The 15,806-nt window shown below is 45.6% G+C and overlaps 1 protein-coding gene and 1 long non-coding RNA gene across 5 annotated transcripts in view; one reads left to right on the top strand and one right to left on the bottom strand.

Moving 5' to 3' along the window:
* Positions 1-15,806, top strand: part of ARHGAP32 (Rho GTPase activating protein 32) — a 464,420-nt gene that overhangs the window by 422,298 nt on the left and 26,316 nt on the right. For all 4 annotated transcript variants that reach the window (XM_019546989.1, XM_019546988.1, XM_019546987.1 and 1 more), the window contains one exon: positions 13,020-13,122. In XM_019546989.1, coding sequence (XP_019402534.1) covers positions 13,020-13,122 — 103 coding nt within the window. The remainder of the gene's footprint in view (positions 1-13,019; positions 13,123-15,806) is intronic.
* LOC109317998 lies at positions 6,762-10,199 on the bottom strand. The gene is made up of 3 exons (XR_002103162.1): positions 9,922-10,199; positions 8,037-8,189; positions 6,762-7,505 (listed from the first exon to the last, which is right to left on the bottom strand). It is a non-coding gene; the product is annotated as an uncharacterized LOC109317998 (long non-coding RNA).

The following is a 15,806-nucleotide window of genomic DNA, read 5'->3' as shown; positions in this document are numbered from 1 at the left end:
TTCCTACACAATACATGTTTCATCACCAGCTGGGAGAGAGGCATGTTCAGCATTGCTTTGACTAGGGAAATCTCTTTGTTCTTCCTTTTATGGCACAAGTAAGGATGGAAGCAAAGACCAGACTTTTTGTTAGGAAAACTAAGAAGTAATTCTTCAGCTTTTAACCCCAAATGGGAAGAATATTATTAATTAACTCTTAAGAGTCAAGACCTGGGTACTGGGTTGTTATAAACAAGGTGGGCAATGGGGAGAGGGGTGGTTCAGTGGTTTGGAAACTAAACTAGTAGTCTGGCTCCTGGTTTGGTCTTACCGGCTGTAGCAATGGACAAGGCTCTTCTCTCTCTGTACCTCAATTTTCCTATCTGTAAAATATGGACAGTAACACCCAGTGCAAGGAAAGTGTTGTAGCAGGTATTCTGATAGGCAGCTGATTAAAATAGTCATATGGATGTGTTTTTTACATTAGCGCATAGCATAACACACGTTCGAAAGGAGCAAGGTAAGCCGTATTTTATGGGCAGTCAGAACTGGTGCCATGGGTAACTTGGGGTAACTACTTGCATATCGAGGAACATTGGAGAGAACCGCCTGTGTGTAATGCATGTCCTGAAGCCTTTCTTGCTGCCTTCTTAGATACCTGATAAAATAATCTCTCTCTGTTATTAGGATGGCACACAGGATAATGGAGAAGGGCACCAATCCTGCTGGTGGTAAGCCCCCTCCATTCCCGTTTGCTTACAAAAGGGTTTTATTCCTATGTGCTTTTAAAATAATTCGTAAAGCAAGGCGCTTGTGCCACCTTGGGGTTTCCAGTTACATCAACACCTATTCTGGTTCCTTTGGTGTTTAATAGCACCGGAGTCCTGGCATCTGTGATTTGCCACCTGCCCACTGTTTATTTAATTTTTTCAGTAGTAAGTTGTTACAGGCTTCGCTAAAGGACGAATGTGCTTAGAAAAGCAGGTTTGAACAAGAAAAGATGTGAGACGAAATTTCAGTTGGGAGGATCTATGTGGGCAGGGGGAAAACCAGCTCCATTCCTGTTAGGTTGTCTAGCTCAAGAAAGACTTCACAACTGCTCTGTCATCTCTCTGGTTCCTAACACTCATTTGAGTAGCCCCTTATTAATCATTAGTGATTTTAAATATAAATAATGTCTGTCTGGTTGCCCTTGACTCTTGGCCAAGTTATGAAGAAAACCACAGTTGTAGGTCTTGATTTAGTATTTAGACTTGATTTGGTCTTTCTTGATGCTGCAACGCCGACATGTGCATTGGCCCTGTTTCCATCGCCATCTCTCACATTTATTGGACAACAACAAACCAAAGGGAAAAATTATACCTAAGGAATGAATATTAATTAACAGTGGGGAAACTACCTAAATCCACAAATGTGTGTGGGCTTTTTTATTTCCTCTTTTTCTTTCATTAATTGTATCCGTAATGTGACATATAAGGGCAGTCTGTGAAATTGTGGGGCCTTTGTGTAATTTGGAAGTGTTACCAAGGCCCAGATGGAATTCTTACTCAAAGTGGCCTCCATTGGTCATTTCTTTTCCTTCTAGAGATCCTCGAGGAGCAGCTATTTGAAAGAATGAAGTATATTCCCATTGCAAGATCTTTGCCCCAGAGCCTGTCTGTCTTTTAATGTTTTCCTAGCACCCAGTGCAACATGACCTCACTCCTGGTCAGGGCTTCTGGGTACTAATGCAGTACAGATAACACAAATAATCACATGAAACTAATAATCCCAGGGTTTAGGTCCCAAATTATTTTGGGAACAGTTAAGACTTGAATCTTAGCAACCGCATCAACAGCTTTGCTTAACCAATAACTTCTTGTGCCTACACATAGGTTTGTTAACTGCTGCATGCAGAGTTAGATTGTGTGAATGGAAAATTTGGAACTGAATCGCAAAGTTGGCCACTTTCTGATCCAGCCTTTAATTGATTATCTCTAGGACAGGTTCACTATCTATGAGTAATGGTGGTCATAGATAGTGAGTAATGGCGATCCCTAGTTTGGGAACTACTGCCTTTCATCCTGTTAGAAATGAATGCCCAGGGTCTGGATGCTCAAATGGGCTCTTAGGGACTTGGAAGAGACCTGGCCTAACTCACGAGTCTGTTGTACAGATAGATAAATACCTTGGGGCATTTTGATAAGTTTGATGGTGGCCGCTACCTTAATAAAATTGAGCTCCCATGTGCAAGATGTCGACCTGAGGCTTAGAAATTGGTAGCTGGGCCCTTTCTTATGTTCTCCAGGTTCAGTGCACTCTAATGTGAAAACAGAGAGCTCTCCCTTCTTCTGCCATCCTTAATAGTGCCTTATTCTGCCAAGAGCCATTAAAAGAAGTTCAGTTACTCAAAGTAAGCATCTAATTAGTATAAGAAGACAGAACCTAGTTTGCTGTGTATTTCCTTCAGCCAGACCTAATTAAAATTACATACAAAGGTATGTACATGTACAGGGAGAGTGTTTTAAAAGCTGTCTACTAGTTTTATAGGCACTGACTGTATTCCCTGGGATCTGCGAACAGAATGTCTCTCGCATCAGTCAAATCTTTGAAAGGACTTAAACATTTTAAAGCATGCCTGTGTGTCTGTGTTTCTATCTATAAAGACATGTTTTACCCATGATGGGTTTCAAGTGCATTTTTTTCCATTAGCTAGTGGAGAAGGCTGATTGGCACATTTATATGTTGTGTTTTTGTGCGATCTGTTTGTCATTCCAAACCTTCCAGCTGTTGCCTGTGGCCCCTTATTGCTTTCTGTTACCTTTATTTTACATAGCACAGAAGTACTGTCTTGTGCCTGTAGTTTCCCTTAAATCTGTTTCACACAGCATTTATCGCAGTTCCACACAATCACGTCGTAAACCGGAAGAAGCAACTTGTAAAGTTGCATTACGGGGCAGTAATTCAGGAAAGCTGCTCTGGATGACTTTATAGCCCATTTGAGTGTTTTGCCTTGCAAGTCCTAACATCATCCAGACCCCTTTTTTATATGGCTGTCCTGGCCAGCTGTTACTCTGGCCGGCTAGCTTGTTACTATTGAGTTTGATTGTTTGGTTAGTTTCTATCCTGAAGCCCACTACTTAACAGATGTATTTAAATCTAAGATTGCTTGTATTATTGTTGCTTTCAATCACTTTATAAAGGAATCTGTAACGAGTGACCTACATGGTCAAAGAGAGAGACAAGAGCTCAGTAAGAAACAGGTGCTCTAGCTGAGAACACAAGTCTCCTACAGCTTCCCTGTGATTGCAGGCAAATTACTTGACTCTTATCTCTGTTTCTTCATCTTCATAACGGGGTTACTAACCAATCCTCGTGTCCTAGCAGAGTCCTATGCCAACAAGAATCAGCTGATCCATACAGTTGATGCCAAGAGAACACCTCACCTACCACAGCCCCATATACCACCCTAGGAGTGCTATTAAAATGAGCATTGATACCTTTGAAGGTCAACTGTTTTGAGTTGTTTGGTAGGGCTGTGCAAAGCTTCGGTAGCCAATTGGATTTGGAGAAGATTCGGCCAGATTTGGTGGCCGAATCGCCGAATCCCAATCAAATCAGATGATCAGTTAAAAGGTCGAATCAGAAGATCAGTTAAAAGGTCCAGATTGAATCGGACGCCTCTGAATCAATTCGGAAAAGATTTAGCGCCACTTTGGAGGTACGGCCATAGACTAAACAGGCAGCAGTCCTCACCATGCTGCGCACAGCTGCCTCCAGCTGGTAAGTCTGTTGTGGTGAGCAGGCAGGGAGGGAGGAACTGCGGGAGGGGGCAGATCAGTGCCCCCGCGGCGAGGGAGGGATTGGGGCTGGGGCTGGGACAAGCTGCTCAGCCAGGACCGGGGGGGGCCACGGGACTTGGGGAGAGGGGTGGCAGGGGTGGGGTGGGGGATGTGCTGCCTGTTTCGTCTATGGCCAGATCTCCAAAGTGGCGCCGAATCTTTGCATCCGATTCAGCCAAATTGAATTGGAACAGTGATTTCAAATCTCCGAATTGAATCACTGTCCCTCTGAATCGGCCAAATCCAAATAGAATACTTGCCACTTCGCATAGGCCTGTCATTTGGGACCAGTTTCCAAAGCTGATGGGTACTTGTTTTATTGCTCCAGTGTGCCCTCCACCAGGCTGATAGAAGCCAAGCTCCTATCACGTGGGTGAGCACAGTGAGGGAGAGCATTACAGATCTTGTGTAGAGACAACATCTCTCTGATGAAATGGAGTCCTCTGAGCTGTATGGAGCTGAGGGGAAAAGTGCAAGCTGTTAAATTCCTAGAAGACATCGTTTCTACCCTTTTCCAACCTGCTTCTGCAGCAACCGGAAGTATAGCCTTGATGAAAGACATTCTTTATGCCTCAGCCATGCAAAGAACAGCAGGGGGTTGGTAATTAATTTGCATTTTGAAATAGTACTGCTATAAGGAGGGAAGACATGGAAAGAAATCTTATGCATTGCACAGGGACAGCTCACATTTCTTTTCCTCACTTTAAAGAAGTAAAGATATATTTTTTTTCCTCTTAAAATATTTAGGTGTAGTGAATTTTAGTGACCAATTCAGGGAAAACAAAGGCCTGGTCTGCTGGTAAAAGCCCTGATGAGGATACAGTTATATATATCGGTGTACAAGTACTGTAGAAGTATTCCCCTTTCTATAAAGAAGATATAAATAGCCAGTATAAAGCATTTTATATTAATATAATTGTATCCATGCTAAGGGGCTTGTACCATGTATTGTACTTATCAAAGTGGTACAACTTTCAGTACAGAGCATGCCCAAACTTCAGGAAAGTAGGGGTGCACCGATAGAGGTTTTTGGGGATAATCCCGAGGAGATATTTAAGGAGGCATATCGGGGGATACCGATCTGATTTCCAATACAGCTGCCTCCAGCTGGTAAGTCCAGTGTGGTGGAAGGGGTGTGGTGGTGGCCGATCAATGCCCACCCCGGTGAGGGAGAGGGTAGGGGCAGGCACTGCCCAGGCAGGGTGGGGGGCTGGAGCGGCAGCTCATGGGGAGGGCAGGTCCCACCGCTGCTTGCACCCTCAGAGGGCACGGCTCTTCCCGGCGCGTGGGTGGAGGTGGGGCATTGAGCTGGGTGGCGGCAGTGCTGGGAGTGGAGTGGCAGCGAAATTTGGGATGGATGCAGCATCCTCGCAGCACCACTAGCGCCCACTCCAAGTCCAGCCCCTACCAAGAAGAGTCGCATGCAGCCCGCCTTGCCCAGCGCATATCCGTGGGGGCACATGCCCCATCTGGGCAGTGCCTACTCCTGTCCCAGCCCCCTCCCTCACCGCAGAGGGTGTTGATCTGCCTCCCACCCCCCAACTCCTCTTCCCTCCCCTTCCACCACACTGGACTGACCAGCTAGAGGCAGCTCTCCATGCTGCCAGCTGTGCTTCTTGCTGCCTGAGTGCTGTGATGCGGCCGTGCGCAGCACGGTCATTTATCAGCCAGATTATCAACCCCATAGGGCCACTGTCCAATACAACCAGGTTTTTTTATATTGGTACCGATCCGATATCAGACTGCTGTATTGGTGCACCTCTACAGGAAGGCACACAAATAGGGACCTAAGCATGTGGCTAAAGTTGGTGGACCTCTCATTGGTCTTAAGTTTCTGAAAGCTGGACACTGCTTTTGGCTGTAGCTAAACTATCAGAAGTAAATGACTATCAACTTTCTTAAAATCCAGATTCTGATGTAGGAGTAGATTAGCACCACTAGTTGTCTTATGTTTTATAACCTTCTCTGAGATTTCTTTGAGAGCTATGGTCACTTGTTTAAATGCAAACAGTAGACAGTACCAGGAAGCAGTTCACCTTAAAAAGCTGGTTCAGACTTTATCACCGCTCTTTAGTAATACGTGCCCCTGTGAGAGAGTTTAAAGAAGCCAAGGCTGCTGAAAAGAAAGCCAAATAGCAGAAGGGGCTGCAAATGGTTAGCCCCTTTATGCCAGATGGTGACCATTTTTAATTATTCTCTAGTTTCCAAAAAAAAAAACCTGAAGTTGACCAGCTCCAGTGAAAAGAAAGTAAGGTACCCAGAGTAAGATGCAGTTTGTGGTATGTATTTTGAACAATGTCTTTTAGCTGTCTTGGCAACAGGAACTAAAAAATGGGAGTGTTCTTAAATATCTAAAGTGTTTCTTCTTCCATAAAGGATGTTTCTCACTGGGCCCTTATAGTAGTCACCTATCCGCATGGTTAAATATTTAATAACCATTTAAATTAGCATTCTAATATATCTGTATCTAGATAGATAGATCTACACACACACACACACACACACACACACACACTTCCTAGTTCATTGCTTTATTGAACTGCTTTTTTGGTAAACCTCTTGGATAGTATGGGGACTAACAGGGCATCCAAGGTTATTACATTGTTTGGAAGGTTAGGTACTGGATATACAGCAGTTTATTTTATATGTGCTGTTCCTCTTCCAGTGATCGTTTAACTTTTTACAGCCCTTTGCTATGTGTGGAATTCAGCTGAGCAGGCTTCATTTCTGTGTGATGCGGTCCATTAACCAGCCAGAAAGGCCCTGGTTTATGTAGTAGTTCATCTTATTGCTGTAATATTATGAAAATGACATTGCTTCAGGGGAACTCGATGGGAGGCCACATTCCCCAGACTGAACAAATAATTGATTTAAATAATGCACCCCCCCCACCAAAAAAAAGGTTTGCTAACGTAATGAAAGATTAAAAGGAGAAAAGTCAAGATTGGAGGGCCTGTTTTTCAAGATGAAGTAACATGCTTTTCAGAATGAGAACAGTAAAATTTACACTACATCAGGATGGGAAGCATTAACCCCTTCATTCAATGAATAAACACAGGTCTAAGAACAAGCTGTAGGAGGTGCTGTAAACATTTCAAGCCAGCTGGAAGATGTTGCAGAATGAGCTGAAAAATTCCTTTAGCTGCCATGGTGATTAAAAAAAAAAAAAAGGCTGAAGTTTCCTTTATTAATTCTGCTACATTCCCAAGCTCCTGTACTTCGTCCCCTGAGGCAGCGAGGGGAGAGAGGGATGGGACTGATCCTGAGCTAGGAGCCGCACACGGTGCTCTGAGTCTCCCAAAGAGGTGACTGATTAAATCTAGCAATCTTCAATGAACTCTTGGAGCTGCTTTATCTGAGGTCAGCGGCTGAAGGTGATTGTCCTGAGGAAGAGAATAATGCCAACAATGCAAACTGTTACCCTTTTATTATTACTTTTGTTTTATGATACCACCTAGAAACCTCCATCATGGACCAAACAGAACAAAAAGATCCCCCAAGAGCTCACCGTTGAAGTAGTAGGCAAAAGGCAGATGCTTACAACAGACGGAGGAGCCCAAGGAAGGCATCAGTCGTCATGATAGCCTGATAGCTGCCTAGCTGTTCTCAAGTGTTCTCTAGGCAATTTTGCTACAATTTCCTATATCTTGAGGGTACCAACAGCTTCCCTCTTCATATGTCCAGTTCCCAGGGGCTGAGAAAGCCCTGTGACTTAATGGAGGAATATTAAAAAGAAAGAAACAAAAAACCCCACCTGTACATATCTTGAATACCTTGCTTAGTAGCAACCTCAGGTCACCCTGCCAGCAAAAGACCTGTGTGCATAGCTGGGCTGGGGGGCCAGGTGATGAGGCAGCTGTCCCATATCTCCCAGGCGAATGCGTTCGAGTCACCAGCCCAGTTCAGCATGTTTTAATGTCCCACCTCCACTACAGACTGGATCAGAATAGCAGCCTGGGTAGGAAATTATTACATGACTGGACCCATTGGACGTATTGGTGTCAAAGGGGGGCATAGTGTGAGGCTTTGCCTCATCTTAATTGTAATATCACTGCCCGTGGTTTGCCTAGGTTAATGAGCCAGCACAGTAAACGTATCACTATGACTACATCCTATTCTTTTTTCCCCTTTTTCCTTGACGTGATGCAAATAAAATAAAATTATGCAGATAAAATTATGACATAAATATCAAACTCACCACACTGTTTGTTTATACTGCTAAATAAGCCCAGAAACCTGAAGCCTTGGAAACATGTGGAGTTTAATCCCTCTGACATGGTACTTCAATTAGGCAGCCAAGGCAGGTGTTCTGGCCATTGTTTGCAGGAGAAGGAAGGAGCAGAGCTTGCAGAGGATGTTTTCCCCTTTCTCGAATGGTGCCAGCATCCCCTGGAGGAGAATGTGATGGCAGTGAAGCAAAGGAAAGCGTTTTTCATGATTTTATTTCCTTCACTACACAGTGCTAATCTCACCGGATCGTTAACTCGGGCTCTGGGGCCCTTCCTCAGAACCCATCTCCAGCCTCACCCCCTGCCCTGCTCCCCACTGCTTTTGCCAGACTTTTTCCCCCTTGGCATTGCCAATAACACTTTGCTACCCTGCTTCTCACCATTGCAGTTATATTTATTTGTATGGTGTAGTGCTTCAAGGCCCCAGTTGGAGAGTAGCCCCACACTGCCCTAGACAGAGTACCAACAGAACAAAATGAGCCCTTGCCCCAAGGAGCTTCCAGTCTAACACAGCAGGATGTAGCAGAAGCTTCCTTTCCAGTCTTAGGATTTCTCTCCCTCCCTTCTGTCTGTCATTGCTGGCCCCTACTCATTCATGCCTAGGCTAAGAGAAGTCTGTCGTCTAGGCATAGTCTGTGTAAGTTAAAGGGTAAATGACTGGGCTCTTAAACTACAAGTGCCTTTAGGTACTGACCTCTTTTGGTGTTTGTGGGAGAGAGGGAAAAGTTAGTGTGTTTTTGCATTCCCTTTACATGTGGCACACTGTGGGTATTTTATTCACCGGGTGCTTGTAGCTGTGCTGTGCAACTGGGGTTAGAAGTGGGCCAACTTGCGGGCACTTGTGGACAATTGTGAATGCGGGAGGCTTGACTCTGGCGTCGGAAGCTTTTCAGTCCTATAGCCCTAAGTGGGTCTGTGAAGTGCCATGCACCCTTATTTTCCATTGAAACAAAGAACAGATTGACTTTTATTCGTAAATGTTTAGGATTGGGAATCCAGAAAAAAGATGACGGAGCTGATAGGGAAATGCAGATTGCCCGAGCGAGGGACTAACATAACACATAACATCATTCCCCAAAGCAGAAATACATGGACAGAATTTGTGCTGCATCTGAAACTCTTTCTAACTGTCCAAGAATGGGTACTTTTTACTGGAGTAGTTTAAATTAGGGACCCTATAATTTATAGACAAAGGTAGGGGAGTTAGCCTGCTAGGACTTTCTTTGCTTCAAAGATCTGTTTGAGCTGGTGGTCACAGTACCACTGAGGGGATAGCCTGGTTCTGCTTTTTATGTGCAAATATAGAAGAGGAGGAAACATTTTTGTGCAGGAGTTAAACCGAAGGAGGAAAAAATGGTTCTCTTCCAAGCTGCACCCACAATGAGCCCTGCCTGTATGAGTCACCAGAGTGATGGCAGTTTGTGGGGATGCTCAAAATATGCTTCAGCAATTTACTGAGGTTGCTTGTCAAAGGGTCTTAAAAGGACCGTGGGCTGTTTGGGCCCATCATCTTTTTAACTAGGTGAGGGTTGGTGGGAAATGAGCACTGGTCTCCCAAATGTTCTCCACGGAGGCCGTGTCTACACTGACGGGGTCAGTGTCAAGGTCAATCCCAAGTCCATGCTCACTGACTTCCATGCTGCAGCCGCCCTAGTTTCCATCTGTGGCAGCAGTCCAGCCTGACCTTGATAGCTCTGCTAAACTTGTGGCGTGAAGTTGGTCCCACCACTGTTCACCTCTACACCTGTCCCTGACTGCAGAGTGTGCAGCACTCTCCTGGGCCTACGGTGCTCGGAAGACCACAAGCAGCCGTCCCCCAACTTCCAATTCCCATTCAATGCCCTTCTGCACTCCCATTCCTCTCTCCGCAATCCTTAAGGAGAGACACTTACACCAGTGTAGACGCATGCTGAGTGGCCCCCGAATGAGGAGTAACTTGCAGCGTATCTTACACTTCTGGGCTGTGCTCTCCTTCGTAATACAAAGGCAACTGTTAACATGCTGACATGCAAAGGCTCATGGCTGGCATCTGAGCTAACACCTGGCTTGGATGGATAAGGTGGTTCATGCCTTTGACCCTGTGCAGGTTCGGACAGCTCTGCAATGATTACACCCCAGTTACAGTCATAACAGCTTTTCTTCTTTTACCATATCTACCTAAATCCAAGAAGACTTTAAACTGCAAGTGCCTTTAGGTAGTGACCCTTCCCCCCTCTGCCCCCGGCCACTTCCCTCATGCTCCCTCCCCTGCCAGATGAGCTGTTCCAGTCTGGAGCAGGCAGTGGCTCAGCTCCAACTTCAGCCCCAAACCCACGACAAAAGCTGAAGCTCAGCCATTGCCTGTCCTGTCAAACCTGCTTCCCCTCCCCCCCTCGGCTGATGGGGGAAGAAAATCTCATCTTGGATTAGAGTAAATACAGTAATTTAAGATGAGATGCTTGGAAGCTGTGGGCAATTTGAGAGGGGTGTGAACATGCACTATGGACCCTATAAACTGGCTGCTATCTCATCCTTTCAAGAAGGGATCCAAGCGACGTCCATGGCTCCTTTGTAGACCCTGGTGTTGGAATACAATGTCTTGTTGAAACACAAGAGACATAAATGACACAACGGAGTAACCTGGGTCGCAGATGCTAATTACAGTCTCCAGAGATTTTCCTGTTTTAGCCGTCCAAAGGAAGAGAAAGTGTACTGTTCTCCTCTGCCCCACAGCCTGGCTTCCTTCTCATTTCCTTGCTCTCCTAGCCCTGTGATAGATTCAGGCTGGCGCTCCATCCTTTCTTAACTCCGTACCAGCCCAACCCAAGTTTTAAGATTTGTCATTCAACACAACTCTTGAAAGGTCTGATCAAGTAAAGAAACATGGTCTAAATATTGCTTGTAAATGTTCTCAGCCTAGGAACGTAAGATTGGCTCTGCTGGGTCAAACCCATGGTTCATCTAACCCAGTAGATGCTTGAGACAGAGAGTATATGAATGGGCTGTGTTTACTGTGATCCACCCCCATCATACCTTCCCTTGCATCACCAGTCCTATGACCCTATGGTTGATGGTTTTAGAAATGTCACAGGACACGTTTTTGATTGTTCTGTTTAATAGACCCTGATGAATCTGTCCTCCCTGAATTTGTGTGATCTCTGGTTATACTATCTGAAAAACCTGGTTTTAAACCTGGTTATACTATCTGAAAACCTGAATTTGGGGCTGTTCTGATCTGGAGCATTTCATGTATGCCATTCTGAATGATTGACTTTTGCTAGGGCTAGCAGGCTTCTCTGGGGTGCCTAATGTGTATTCATCCAGCAATGCAAAACTGTTGTATCCCTAAGCGTAAATGTTCATGTGACAGCCACATCAGATTGATTTCTAACACTAATCCTTTAATTCAGTACTCTGGGCACATTGTGCTGCTGTTCTTGGGCTGGGTGCTAACATAGGTCTGTCTGCCAGTGTTGACTGGCAGTGTAAGTGGACGTTGAGGCTCCCATGGCACTCCGGGAGAGCAGGAGATGGCCAGCTCACGTCAGCGAGTTGTTTCCAAGGCTTGGTGTGAGTTATTGCTTAGTGAATAATGGCTCTATGTACCCAGCCCTCTCTGCATCTTGCATTAGAAAGCAGCTTGAGGTACGGTAAATATGCAAGGTAAAATATCAGATTCTAGACTGTTCTCTTTCTTAACCCTCTCTTAGTGTCTTAGTTGGAGATGCACCAGTTAACTCCTGGGGCACCATTTAGGATGCCTGCTCCTTTTCCCCTAGTCGCTCATCTGCTTCTGCGCCTGGTATAAGGTAGGAAAGTAGCAGAGAGGCTGGGGGCACAAACAGAACAGAGCATCTAAGTGCAGCGGTGCTCGAAAGAGCAGTGACAGGTGGCATTTGCTGTTTGATGCACGGGGATTTGCCACATGACCTATTCCGAATCTGTCACGTGGCAAATTGATAAGACTTGGCATCCAATGTAAGAATAAATCTAGATTATCACAGGGGCAGTTGCAGGGGAACTCACCTGCTGAGCAGTGCACACGGACTGAGCTTTTCCATGAGGACCTGATGAGCCTCAGAAGGGTTTAATCGTGTGTGCTTGCCTTTGCTCGATCCAGTCTTATATCCCTATTGAAGAGAATCAGCTCTGCTTTTTCCTTGCACTCCTGGGTGAGTGGGTAGATCACAAAGCAGAAACTCTGTTGGGTTGAGAAGCCAGCTGGAGGGAGGTGGGGTACAGGCAAATGGACCAATTATAGCAAGTTAGCAGGGGGCAAGGGCTTACTGTGCTTCGTTTCTTGGTGATTCTCCAAGTGCCTGCTCCTACCTCCCACAGCAAGTGGGAGCTAACCTGGAGCAGCTTAACCCATGATGAAACAAGATGCAAAGAGTTACCTTGGAGAGGCTGATGCACAGTAAATCCCCACCCCCTGGTCGCATGCTGTAATTTGTTCATTTGCCTGTCCCCTTGGTTGGTGACGCAGCTAAATATCACTGTACATGTCATTGTCACTCCTGCTTTATCTGGGGCTGTCTGTGCACCTGCAGTTGTCCGTGAGCCTGGCAAGTCATGCAGCTCTCTAAGCTCTCCAGGCAGTCAAGCGTTTATGTCAATTAATACCCTACCTATTTGCCGATCAAGTTACCAATCACAGAAATGCAGAAAACACAGGGTGGACGACTGTGGCTTTTTACACGGCGGTGTAAACAGTTTCGGTATGTACTTACAGACGGCCACCAAGTCCTCCCTCAGTCTTCTCATCCCCAGGCCGAGCAGTCCCAAATCCCTTAGTCTTTCCTCATATGGTTTGTCCTCCAGGAATTAATCCTCTGCTCTCCCCAGCTCTTCTAGGAGGCGATACAGATTGCTCAGAGTTGATCAGAATAAGTTGAAGACATGGCCTGTCTTTTAAGACGCTCTGTGCTTAGCTTATGAGATAAGGCATCAGCACAGCCTGGGAGTAGACCTCAGTAGCATAGTTAGCTAAACACTGTCACTTTTTCTTTAGTCCCCCAGGTCCTCAAAAGCTGTACTGAATTCATTGAGAAACATGGCATTGTGGATGGAATTTATCGTCTCTCTGGGATTGCGTCCAACATCCAGAAACTACGGTAAGGCCATATTGATTGGTATTGGATTAAGTTAATGAATGAAGCACATGCTAACTTAAATGTTTTGGATTCAGAATCTCACGCGTTCAGTGCTTACAGGCTCTGGGTGTCTTGGGGAACTGACAGGTCCAGCAGCCTCACGGCAGTCGTGGGCAGTGGTGGTTGCTGTTCTGGAGTCTTTAATATCCCAGCTGTCTGAAAGAAGAGAAGCGAAGTCTTATTTTATAGGGACTTAATGTTGGTCATTGGAACAAGAAAAGTCCCCTGGGACTGGAGAAATGGAGGGCTCCAGGATAGATTTCAATCTTATTGTCTTTATTGGTTTGTGGCCTAGGGGTGCTATGTTGTAAATCTCCGATGCAGGAGAGTGAATGTCACCTTGTTGCTCTCGGCTTTTTGGGCATTAACTCACAGCTGGGCATGTTGCTATACTGCAGGGCTGATCAGGGAGGTCCAGTTCCGCACCATCCCAACCTGTTTTGTTCTTCTCTAAAATTTTCCCTTGGTGTTTTCCAAAGCAGTGTTTTTACCTTAATGTTTTCATTAGACAACTCCCCAAACAGCCCACAAGGATCACCTTGCTTATTTAGAGAAAGACTCAACTGTCGAGTTTTCTGAGATGATAGGAAGAAGAGAAGGATGAGTAGGATACAATATGAAGACTGTTCTGATATTTCATGCTAGTCACTGTTAGTGTACTCAAATTAGTACAGGACACGCTGCTGTGACTCCAGCTTGGAAGTAGCATATTGGTCTGTTTGTAAAGTCAGATCTGATATTTCTTGATTAATGAGATTCATGTTTTTAATAATCAAGCACATGAACTTGTGAAAATCTAGGTTTTGGTAACTCAGGACATTAGAGCATTTCTTTCACCGAGGAGCTTTTCTTAGCATTTCTTAGAGCAGTTCTGTCTCAGTGGCAGTGCAGCAGGACCTTTTATGTGGTTGATGGGCAAAATCAAACCATTGCCACAATCTGGTATGCTCAACTCCAGCATCCTAGGCCTGGCCTTGCTTTTGAGCTACCATCAAGTAGATTTTATTTGCGAGTAACATTCTTCCTAGCATCTAGAAGAAATAGCAGAGAGCTATTAACATTCAGTGGAAGTGGGCAGAGAAATGTAGCTTTTACAGGAATTTAAATCGATCACAGAATTATAGCAGAGTCAGGTGGCAGGGCCTTCAGGTCACGTCCTGTCCAGCCCCCCGCTCAACTTGGAGCCACCCCTGACAAAGGTCAAGGAAATCAAAGAGATCAAGCATTTTTTCTGGCGTCTCTTTCAGGGGAGGAGGGAAGTACTCATACAGATATTAGGCTGAGTCCTCCACCCACCATATCCATAGAAGCACAGAAAATTAGGGTGGGAAGACACTTTAGGAGGTCACATCTAGCCCAACCCCCTGCTCAAAGCAGAACCAGCCCCAACTAGATCATCCCAGCCAAAGCTTTCTCTAGCCGTATCTTAAAAACCTCCGAGGATAGAAATTGCACAACCTTTCTGGGTAACCTGTTCCAGTAGTTTACTACCCTCCTAGTGAGAAAATTCTTCCTAATACCTAACCTAAGATGGTATCATCTCAGTGGCTTGGTTATACACAGAGCTTCTCCATAGTTAGGGGCTAAAGAACCACTCCCTCCTATCCTGTGTGGCTACCACTCCTGCACATCCCCTTGGAAAAGAAAAAGCCAGCAGATCCAGTCTGCTTGGGTGCAGTGATCTCATGAAGACACCCCACATCCTCCCCTGTGCATTGATCCTGCTTAGTTGATGTTGGGATTAGGGCTCAGGATTTGGCTATTGGGGAGCATAGTGCATTACCAGGAGCAGAGTGAGCTTTGTCCCACAGATCATTTAATTGCCCATGAAGGCTGTTGCTCAAAGTTTTCTCTCTCCCAAGCTGGCAGGAACAACACGCTCCTTTCTGAGCTCCCTCTTACTCCTGTGCATCCAGGAGCAGGGAATAAGTTTCTGTACTAAATATAAGTAAGTGATGAGTCAAAGATGCTTGTGGGAGCCAGATAAAGCGAATACTAAAGACTGTGGCTGCAGTGAATCAGTCAGGCAGCGGGGAGTGAAACCCTTCATTTCCACGTCCCACTTTTCCCTCAGGGTGAAGAGCTGGGGTGGGCTGCCTTTCAGCTGCTCATCATCAGATGCTTACCTCTGGACAGTCGTTCTGAAAAGTCCCCTTCTGCCTCCTCCTGACGCAGAAACAACTTTCCTAAAACAATCCAAGCCGCTGGGGCATGGGAGGGTAGCGCACCTTTTGGATACCACAGTAGGAGGGTACATCACTCAAACTGTCTACAAATACATTTGTGTCTAAGCCTGTACCTGAATGTACCTGCTTTTCCCAGGAAAGCTTTTCCACGGGGCATAGGCCTGATATTACAGTCAGGGCTGACTGGCTCAGGGACCACATCATGCAGTCAGCATTAACCAGAGAAGCCACAACAATACACACACACCTCCCTGGCTGGGTTGTGGTAGACACTGCAACTCATAAGCAAGACACCATGTGCAGTATGGAGCTACACGGGTTGCCTTAGTGCTGGCACTTGGGTTGGTTTATCCATGACTGCAGGAGACGGACCCAGTGCACACAGCAAGGAAACAATAAACGTTGATAATGTTTTCTGCAGCTGATCAGTGGAAGAGCCACGTGCGGCTCCGGAGCCGA

The sequence above is a fragment of the Crocodylus porosus genome, unplaced genomic scaffold, assembly GCF_001723895.1.
Source record: "Crocodylus porosus isolate Cpor-Errol unplaced genomic scaffold, CroPor_comp1, whole genome shotgun sequence".
Classification (NCBI taxonomy): Eukaryota; Metazoa; Chordata; order Crocodylia; family Crocodylidae; genus Crocodylus; species Crocodylus porosus.
The sequence above is the reverse complement of the archived record's forward strand: the minus strand, read 5'-3'. Positions and strand labels throughout refer to the sequence as shown.